This window comes from Bombus vosnesenskii, unplaced genomic scaffold (genome assembly GCF_011952255.1).
Source record: "Bombus vosnesenskii isolate JDL3184/JDL3185 unplaced genomic scaffold, Bvos_JDL3184-5_v1.1 scf7180000016261, whole genome shotgun sequence".
NCBI classification, from domain to species: Eukaryota; Metazoa; Arthropoda; class Insecta; order Hymenoptera; family Apidae; genus Bombus; species Bombus vosnesenskii.
This window is the reverse complement of record NW_022884330.1, coordinates 1,815,146-1,825,433: the sequence shown is the minus strand read 5'-3', so window position 1 is coordinate 1,825,433 and position 10,288 is coordinate 1,815,146. Positions and strand designations below refer to the sequence as shown.

General features: G+C 27.4%; 2 protein-coding genes across 9 annotated transcripts; both read left to right on the top strand.

Moving 5' to 3' along the window:
• Positions 1-767: 767 nt before the first annotated feature.
• LOC117241756 (KICSTOR complex protein kaptin-like) lies at positions 768-3,566 on the top strand. Of its 7 annotated transcripts, none has more exons than XM_033507845.1 (8): positions 768-938; positions 1,520-1,729; positions 1,807-2,072; positions 2,184-2,350; positions 2,467-2,639; positions 2,729-2,807; positions 2,869-3,160; positions 3,246-3,566. In XM_033507845.1, exons 2-8 carry the CDS (start codon positions 1,525-1,527, stop codon positions 3,315-3,317), a joined length of 1,254 nt encoding a protein of 417 aa, XP_033363736.1. In that variant the 5' UTR covers positions 768-938; positions 1,520-1,524; the 3' UTR covers positions 3,318-3,566. The 7 variants fall into 7 exon arrangements, with proteins under 7 accessions (XP_033363736.1, XP_033363734.1, XP_033363735.1 ...); XM_033507843.1 differs by having other exon boundaries at positions 1,502-1,729; XM_033507844.1 differs by having other exon boundaries at positions 768-966.
• A 202-nt stretch (positions 3,567-3,768) lies between these two features.
• LOC117241740 (tetratricopeptide repeat protein 7B) lies at positions 3,769-9,772 on the top strand. 2 transcript variants are annotated; one of them, XM_033507805.1, is made up of 15 exons: positions 3,769-4,102; positions 4,695-4,846; positions 4,957-5,125; positions 5,554-5,616; positions 6,438-6,620; positions 6,924-7,053; positions 7,196-7,332; positions 7,417-7,655; positions 7,738-7,926; positions 7,999-8,177; positions 8,245-8,684; positions 8,773-9,011; positions 9,112-9,216; positions 9,301-9,392; positions 9,493-9,772. In XM_033507805.1, the coding sequence occupies exons 1-15, from the start codon at positions 3,979-3,981 to the stop codon at positions 9,623-9,625; spliced, it is 2,574 nt and encodes an 857-aa protein (XP_033363696.1). In that variant the 5' UTR covers positions 3,769-3,978; the 3' UTR covers positions 9,626-9,772. The 2 variants fall into 2 exon arrangements, with proteins under 2 accessions (XP_033363696.1, XP_033363698.1); XM_033507807.1 differs by lacking the exon at positions 5,554-5,616.
• Positions 9,773-10,288: the final 516 nt, after the last annotated feature.

Here is a 10,288-nt window from a genome sequence, read left to right as displayed (position 1 = left end):
CTTGCACTCTGACAAATGTATAGTTTTTATGCTTTTATATTAGATTATTTGGAAAATTTTCAAACGGATCAGATAATTGAAGTACCTAAAATCAAATCTATATACATTTTGAGTTGTTAATTATATTTTCATTAGAATAGAATTTTTATTTAGCGTATTTATTTCAAATCGTAGCAGTTGTTCGCAAATGTTTGAAAATCGATTATTTTTTTACAAAATAATAACATTGAGATACATTTAATAAATATATCCTAAGGTTAATTACTAAATTTTGTATAATTTTATTTATGTATTAGAAAAAATAATTTCATCGTAAATAAGATCATTAACTAAATACAGGGTAGATCTGACATCTGACATTATGTACATATATAGAACTGGGTGTCTCACGTTCTGAAATACCGACCTCGACAAAATTAGAATTTCTCACGCCCCCTGCGATTTGTTTCGGCGAATATAGAAATTACAACCATTGACTTAATCTGTGATGTGAATCACGTCTATTCTGTACATCACAGATAAGTAGATCTATGTATTTATATTTACTGTTGCAATTCGGCACAATGCACGCACGAGGCACCCTTATCATACATTTTTTTCGCAATCACAGTCACGATCATATATATGCTTTTGTTTTCTCTCTACTCTCTACTCATTTCTCCTTTCTATTCGAATCAGGTTCAATTCGAATGTGTGGCAAGTGGGTGACCTAGCGATAGCTTTTGTCATCCGTCCCAAAGCGGCGTAGTGGTCGCTAGACGCGCATGTTTGTTGAGAGATTTTGTGGTAGCGCTATGCGATTAATACACATCAAAACACCATCAAATGATGACATCTCCCACCACCAAAAATTGAACGAGTTGTCGGATCTGTGTATACTAGCGCTAGTACCTCGTCTATGACTATACGAACGATAATGTGATAAAGGTGCCCTAAAGGTAAAGAAACTTGCGACATAAAAATGCAGTGAGTGTTAGGTCTATCATGTATCTCGTTTGTACTACAATTTCAATATAAAAAATAATTACACAATAGAGAAAATAATATTTAACATTCTCAACTTCTAATGATTTAAACATATGCAACAAAATTATATTTGGCAAAAGTAGAGAAATATAGTACATATTAAATGAAAATATACATATATGTATGCAAATAAAATGTATCTTTATGTTTATACTTAATTTATTGTTAATGCAAGATGATATTCGCTATTCATTAACAAACAAAAACTTAATTTCTAACGCGAAAATTATACAAATCTGTGACTTAATCTTGTACCTAAAATGAGTTTTATATCCTTAACCTTAAATTTAAACTTGAGGCTATTAGAAGAAAAATAGGACATTAAACATAAATAAATGAATTATGATTCAGAATAAAATTTAACCAAAGAAGAACATTTTTAATGATTTTATATAAATATTTAATTTCATTTATTTGCTTTTATAAATATGATACAATCCAAACTAAATGACAATCAAATTATTGTGTTTATTAATAATTTCTTTCTGTGAAGATAACATGAATAATTTAACAGACGCACATTGGTTTCCCTTAACATCACAGGGAAATATTTATTCAATGACCAAATTGTGTTCTGTCAATGGTTCCAATAAGGTATTAGTGGCTTCTTTGAAAAGAAAAATATATTCTTGTGAATACCATTTGATGCCAAATCTACATTTAAGACCACTGGTTAAAGAACTACTTTTTACATACATTCCCAGTTTGTAACCTTAAATATTAACACTTTATCCAAAAACAATAGTTTTCTATATCTGATTAAAAGTTCCTATTTATTAGGTGGTGCAGAAATCATATCTATTGATGCTTATAATAAGTCTGACAGCGGTGATGGATTTGTGATAGGAATAACTATTTTGAAAGCAAGTACAGATACATCTGTAGAAAGATATCTAAATATATATACAGAAGGTGCCATAGATGGCGAAGGAGATGAAGGAAGTTCCATTGAAGCTATAGCACAAAATTGTCTTATGGTGGAATTAGCATATACACCGTACCATTTATATCATACTATATTACCCCAACAAAATGTTCCTAATGAGGTAATTTTTTATATTAGTAATGATCTTTTAATTATACTTAAACAAATGGAATTTAAGCAAATGATATTTTATGAATTTATAGCAGAATTATAACTTTTCCTAAGATTTTAGGTTGTTTGGTTACTCTCTGGCAGTGATTATAAAATACATATGATCAGAGAAGATAAATTAAATCACAGTTACAGCGAATCACCTATTGAAAAATACTTTCCTGAATTGCATGATATCCAAGGAATTGCAATATGGATTAATATTTACTATTATGATAATTACAATTGGTATGATATATGTGAAACGAATTTTTATGCATTACATTATAATAACTAATAATACTCAGCTAACTATATATATAATATATATATAGTTATAATAACTAATAATTTAATTTGTTTAGGAGACTGACAGTAATCGGTTGTGAGTGTGGATTGGTCAATGTAGCTATAACTAATGTTTTAGAATTAAAAGTTTGCCGAAGTTGGAAATTAAGATATGACAGACCTGTTTCCAATGTATCCATTTTTTCACTTCAAAATAGTATTGAGAAACCTTCTTTTCTTAGCTCTAATAGTAAAATTCATTACAAATATTAATATCTGTATATCCTAAAAAATCTTGATTAGAAATCAAAATTAATGTATATTTTCAACTTGTTGTAGACTCTAAATCTTTCCGAAATGATCAAGAAACAAAACTAAATGTTCTTGTTGTGAATACAAGTAATGCAGTTGTCTTTATGTAAGTTAATTTTGTTTTATATATGTATAGTAAAAAATAATTCCATATTTTTTATAACTAGGGATGTTTTAAATAATGGGATGGATGAAGATATAACATTAAATGGTAGTGAAACATCTGATTGCATTTTATGTTCTTGTATTGCTGACATAAATATGGATGGGCAAAATGAGATACTTTTAGGAACCTATGGTCAAGAAGTTCTTATTTTTTGTTTCATAAATAACTCATGGGAATTGATCATAAGAAAATTATTTGATGCACCTGTACATTCTATATGTTATATGGATATCACCAATGATGGAATGAAAGAACTTATTGTCCTTACACAACGCGGAGTACATATATTACAGGTTATAATTTGTATTTAATTAATCAATTATAATATTAATATATGACAAAAGTTTCAAAAATTTAAAGTAGACATATAAATTGCAGCATAATGTTATGGATGTCAAAGATAAGTGGAAAAAGCGATATAAAAAATTTCTTGAAGAAAATAGAATATAGCTTAATTTTCAAATTGCCATATAGAAAGACTTGAATTGAGGTTTAGTCTTCAGGGATTGAGAAGAGAGTACAAGAAATTACAAAATATAAATACACACGTTTCATATTATTGATATTATGTATATACATATGTGTATACACACACAAATGGATACATATAATATCAAAAAGAATAAAAGGAAATTTATTTTTATTATTACTATAATTGTAAAGTTGAATAATTTTAATAAATATAGTCAAAGAATAAAATATTGTTGTTTATTTCTAAATTAAGAAAGATTATTTACTTTTCAAATATAGCAAATCTATATTAGTAGATGACTCTAAATTATAAATTTTGCAGATTTTGTTTTAAGAATGAAATGATATTTTCATATAAACTAGTCAACTCACGTATTAACAGTCAAACGAATGCGCAATTTCACTGGTTCTTAAACCAACATGTTTCACGATGCATCGTATCTAGACTTCGCAGAATCAGTGACATAACAGACAGTTCAAAATAGTGTGGCACGTGCTTGAAGTGGAAATTGTCATACGTGTATCTTTTATGTTGTACCCACGCTTCTAACACTGATGATCGATATATTACATTACGTCTTGTTGAATATTTCGAAAGAATTTAACAGCGTATTTCATTCTTTTTCTTACGTGAATTAGAATGACTAGTAAAAAAGGACACACCCTCCGAATTGAATCAGAAATCGATAAAAACCGTGAGGACGGAAATTGGAAAAAGGTTATAGAATTGGCGGAACACCTGAAAGTACAGTACCCTAGTAATGGTAAATGTTTCTTTTTCTCGTAATGTTTTAAATAATCAGATTTACATGTTCAAAAATTTTTTTTTTGTTAAAAGATTTGATAAAATTTTATAGTAATTAACTGTCACGTCACGAGTTTCGTAACCTGTTTATGTAAAAAGAAGTTGTTAAGTCATTTCACGAATTATAAGGATTACATGTATATCAATCAAACATAATTGTAGTAAAATGTCATTTGATATAAATCTTCTTAATTCAACACTTTTTTAAATTTAAATTTATCTGTTTGTTAATAAGTATATCTGATTTTAACAAATACTGATAATTGTCAATAAGAATATTTTTTATGCCTTCTTAGAAATTTATTTTTGACTTCGAAAAAATAATATATCTTTCTTATGAATTTTGTATTATTGAAATCTTAAATGAGGAAAATTCTATACAATTTTACTTAAGTTAATGTATTAAAAAATGAACATTTATATCTATATTTAATAAACATTTCATATTTCTGAATATTTTAATACCGTTAAGAAAATTTAATTTCATACTAAAATATATAAGATAAAAATATATATCCAAAATTATGTATTCATGGTGCTTTTGATTGTAGAATGTTTAGCAAATTTTTTATGTGGGGAAGGAAGATTAGAAAGCTTTTTAGAACAAACTCCACCTATAGATGCCAACATTGGAAAAGCTAGAAATGGACTACAAGAAACTAGAAAATACTTGATCCTTGCAGCAAATGAGAAAGATAAACAAGTAATTAAAATCATAATTAACAGTTTTTAATTGAATAAAAGATAAAAATTTATGAATCTGCTAATTTTAACTTTGTATGAATAATTAATAAATAATATTTTTAATTATAGGCTTTGGTTGTATTGGATGCACATTTACTACTTGGTAAATTGCATTATGCAATGGGGATGTATGAAGAAGCTCTTAAACATTATCAACAAGCTGAATTACACACACTTACAGAAAAACCATTACCTTGTAGAAGCCTACGTATTATTGCAGAATCATATGCAATTAAAGGTTTGCATCAGATATTATTTAAATCATTTAGTACGTTGCTAGTATGTACTAGTGCATTATTATTTCTAATACCACACATAATAGCTTGCCAGTTGAATAAAGGAATGATTTATATCTATCATAGTTTGGTGTCTTATATATTTCACTTAACAAATTTCTTTTTTAATAATTCTGTACTTTAGAACATTAAATATATGCTGAATTTGATAGTATTGCACTTAATGTAATTATTCTAACAAAATTTAAAGAATTGCATATTTTTTTCTTATTTGTAATCTCTACTAAGTATAAATCATCTTGTACATCAGCCTGAAGGTAATACCTAATCAAAATTTAGTTACACAAGCAATGATTTTTGAAAATATTTGCTGTATTTTGAATATCACAACTAATGTACAACTTAGAGAAAGAAAGACTGTTTACTTTAGACACAGAGAAACATTTATCCTGCCGAAGACTGCGCATTATTGCTGAGTCGTACGCAATTAAAGGTTTGTATTTTGCTTCATTTTTATTTCTTTTATTTGCCATGTGTAAGTGTATTCCATTTTTTTATTTTTGTTTGACTATCCGTTAAAGTGTTATTGTATGCTTTATCATTATACAAAACATTTTTATTAATATAATAATCCAAATCAAAAATATTTTCATTAACTTTTAAAGGTTTGAAATATATGTTGCCTTGTCAATATCATTTTCATGCTTAATTTTATTACTTTCAATAATCTAAAAAAGGGAAAATGTTCTATTCATGGTAACTATGTTTCCTTACTTCTGTTTAAATTAATGTTTACTTGCATCTTATCAATATTGACAACTGCTGCATGATAAATGTATACTGTTTGAAAACATTCATTTTTTCTGTTTGTCTGTTAGACATCCTCTTATAATATTTATTTTAATTAGTGGTCATTTTATAACATATAAAAAGACTCTTTGCATGTTTTATCGATAATAACTACTACATTTCAGTTGAAACAAAAAATTAATAGTTTATACCTACTGTGCTGATGTCTTATTATGCAAAATGAAAATAAAGCTAATATACTTTCTGTAGATAATTTGATTGTTATGTTTGTATATCATAAACTTTATCAATGCATATAAATAACTGTAAGTGTATTGCATAAAATTTTATGAAATAAATCTGCTTAAAACAGTGCTTCTTTTTTGCTGCTTCTCTTATTCTCTGTGAATATAATATTTGTGTATTTAAAAATATGTACCTTAATATTAAAAATTATTGTTCTATTATATTCATACCAATCCTTAGACAATAGATCCTTTTAATAGATGTTTTTATTTACAACAGGTCTTTGTTTGGAAAAGTTACCACCAAATTCTAAATCAAAATATAAAATAGCAGAATGGCAAGAACAAATCATCAAATGTTATGAAATTACTGGGGACCTGACATTGGTGTATTTACAAGAACAAGAAAAACTTGCAATGCAACATCAAAATGGCACGTCTACCGTAAATAGTAACAATGCAGGTGATGATTCTTTTCAGCACATTCTTTTCCATCAGACAATGCTAATTGATGCTTACTGTTCCATAATTAATGAATGTATGAATAATGTTTTGATTGGTAGTCGAGATATTCACTGAATGAAAAAACAGTAGTAGCAAATAAACTTATTTTGTTATTATTAAAATAAACATATTTTATAAGAATGTTGCATTAACTATGTTTATTTACATTTTTTCAGGTGATATTATAGGGTTGTTGGTGGAATGTGACAAAACTTGAAATTTGGGTTTTGTAGTTAATACCTTAATATCATTTGATCAACAGGTACATATTCCTCTCAGTCTTCGTATTGTTCTACAAAACATATCGGGCCAATTTTGGAAACTGCACTACAAAGGGCACCCATATTGTACATTCAAACTGGTAATATTCAAGGTGCAATAAACCGATACAGGTAATTAACTGTTTCTATTAATAAAAAATGCAAGGAAGAAAATGATAGCAAGAAGATGACAGCAATAGCAAATACAATTTAGAAAAAATATTTTAACAATTAAATAAACAATCTTTATTCATGAAATTCAATAACTTATAAGGGAAATTTTATCTGCTGTGGAGTCTACAACTACTCAAAGTCTTAGAGTTACTTTAACAAGACAATTGGCAGAAGTATTAGTTCGAGGAATTAGCGGTGCGGAATATAAAGCTCCAGAAGCACCAAGTGATTCGACAGGTAATATTATTAATAAAACGATTGTTATTATGATAAAATTTGAGATAAAAATAAAATATTAAGTCATTATTGTACTTTTCCCAGATTCTCCTTGGAAGCCAAAGAAATATTTAGGTCCTAATATGTTTGTGCCAAGAAATGAGTATGAAGAAACAATTCTGTTATTATTAATAAGTGAAGCTATGGCAGTTAGAGATGCTGTCCTTAGTCAATCTCCAGAATTTAAAGATGCAAGAATACATGCTTTTGAAAATGCCACTGCAGTATATGATCTCCTCACAGTAGTCGTTGTGAGATGGAGTCAAGTAGATTTGCTATATGAGGTAATTAGAATAAAGTAAAAGAAAAATAAAGACTCAATATTTATTTCGAATGAAAGTTTAATTCAATTTTATATCTTAATAGTCATTTGAAAGGGCAATGAAATTTTCTCATGAGGAAGCCCATGTATGGACTCAATGTGCATTATGTTTAATTAGTATGGGGAGATATATGCATGCATATAGGGTTTTGAAAGTAGTAGCAAGATTATCACCACAGAAGGTAATGCCTTGTCTTTTAGCTGCAAGGTTGTGCTATGAACAATTAAATATGGTAAGGATTATGTTCTCCTATAAAATAAACTACATAAAATAATATACTGAAAGCATATTCGATTAAAAATAGATAAAAGAAGGTATTGAATGGAGTCAAAAAGCACTTCAAAGAGAAACATCAAATTCTCAAGGAATGCAATCAAGATGTCATCTCTATATTGGTATTGGTCATAGTATTCTTGCTACAAACACTATAGTAAAAATGGATAAAACCTACCATACCAAAACAGCTTTAGAATGTTTTCAAAAGTATGTACAGTTAAATATAAAATAAAGAATAAGTTACGTATTATAGTATTATACATTTACTTAATAGGGCGCAACAGTGTGATCCAAATGATCATTTAGCTGAATACTATTTAGCACACGAATATGCAATTAACAGACAAATTAACGACGCAATGGTTCATGTAAAAATTGCGTTAAATCTTCGGGCAGAACACATTCCATCCTTGCATTTATTGGTATTACTGCTGTCTGCACATAAGCAATATTCAGAAGCATTGCATCTAATAAACAGTGTATTAGAAGAATATCCAGATAATTTAAATTTTCTTTATGTAAAAGCACATCTTGAATTACAAAGTATCGGTGGTGAACAAGCATTGTTCACCATAAGACATATGCTTTTACTTTGGAAAAATTTGTATGAAGATCAAACTAACGCTAATTGTAATGAACAGCACAGTGAGAAACGCAGTGAAACAAGAAGTGTTTTTCAACTGTATGCTTCTGAAATGTCTGATAAAGACTCTAGTATGTATTTAATATCTTTTCTCTAATTTGTAATTTTTAAGATTAAATTGTTTTATATAAAAATTTCAAATAGCAAAATTTTAAATAGGTTCTGTACATGCACAATCATTGGCTGCTTCAAGAGTAGAACAAGCCTTATCTGAAGTTGCATCATCACTTAGCTCTTTTACCCCAAAGCCTGGACCACAAAGAGCATGGCTATTACAATTACAAGTTTGGTTACTACTTACCGAAGTATACCTAGTTTTAGATCAGCCAAATGGTGCTGTTCTTTCCTTACAAGAAGCCACGAATATTTTTCCACTAAGTCACCATATTATGTATACAGTAAGTTATATTATCAAACAAAAAACTAAAGATGAATACTTTCTATTTTGCATAACTTCATTATCATGATACAATGTATTGAAGCTACTTCTCATTCCAGCGGGGTCTTCTTCATGAATATAAATTGGAATATATGGAAGCAAAGCAATGTTATCAGAATGCAGTTTCAATTAATCCATCACATATCAAAAGTTTACAACATTTGGTAATGTTTATTGTAATTTATAAAATAATAGTTATTACTGTGTGAAATAGTATACAATTTTTTAACGATTATTTTTATTATTAGGGATTAATTTATCACTATTTGGGAAGTCAAAGGTTAGCTGAAAAAACTTTACGGGATGCTGCAAAAATTGACCCAAATTCTCATCAAACATGGTATAAAAATATTGATTTATTTCCATTTATATTTGAAAGTGCAATGGTGTAACTTTTAAATAATTATACTTTTAGCCGAATTAAATCTTTTTATTTGTAGGTATAATTTGGGAAAAGTGTTGGAATCCTTAGGTGAAGTAGAAGCAGCAAGTGATTGTATGGCAACAGCATTGGAAGTGGAAACCACAAATCCAATATTACCAATTCTCTCGATTCCAGTTACATTTGAATGATTTAAAATTTTAATTGTTTAAATATAATTAAGGACAAATCACAATTTATTGTGCAACATTGGCATTTGTTTGCTCTTGTGGCAATAGTACCTGCTTATCTCTAAACTGTTGCATTATTGTACAAATAAATGAATTCTTTAAAAAGTATTAGAATTATGCAAATAATTTATCAATAATCAATGTAAAAATCTCTAATAAAGAAATAGTTATAAGATACAAAATTATTATTCCTTTAGATTTTTTGTAATATTTAATTTTAAATGTTTTCTACGAATAAATTTTTTATATTTTATAGATATATTTATATTAGATAATATCAAACAAAATATTAGAAATACGTTTATAAATATTTATTTTTATACATTATAGCTGTTACACTATTTTTATCTTATGATATTCTACTATTATATATTTATTCTATACCTTAACGCTATATTGTTAATATATAATTAAAAAAACATTAAGGTTAAAACCAAATGACTGTAGAATAATAATTATTCAATAAACATTCTAAAGGGAATGTTATTTCGTAAGAATTACGTTCCGCTAAAAAATATTTTGTTAAATATAAATCAATTTACTTTTTATTATTGAAAATGCATATAATGTAGGTTATAATATAATATAGGTTATTTTCTTCTGTTTGCACATATTGTGATTGAA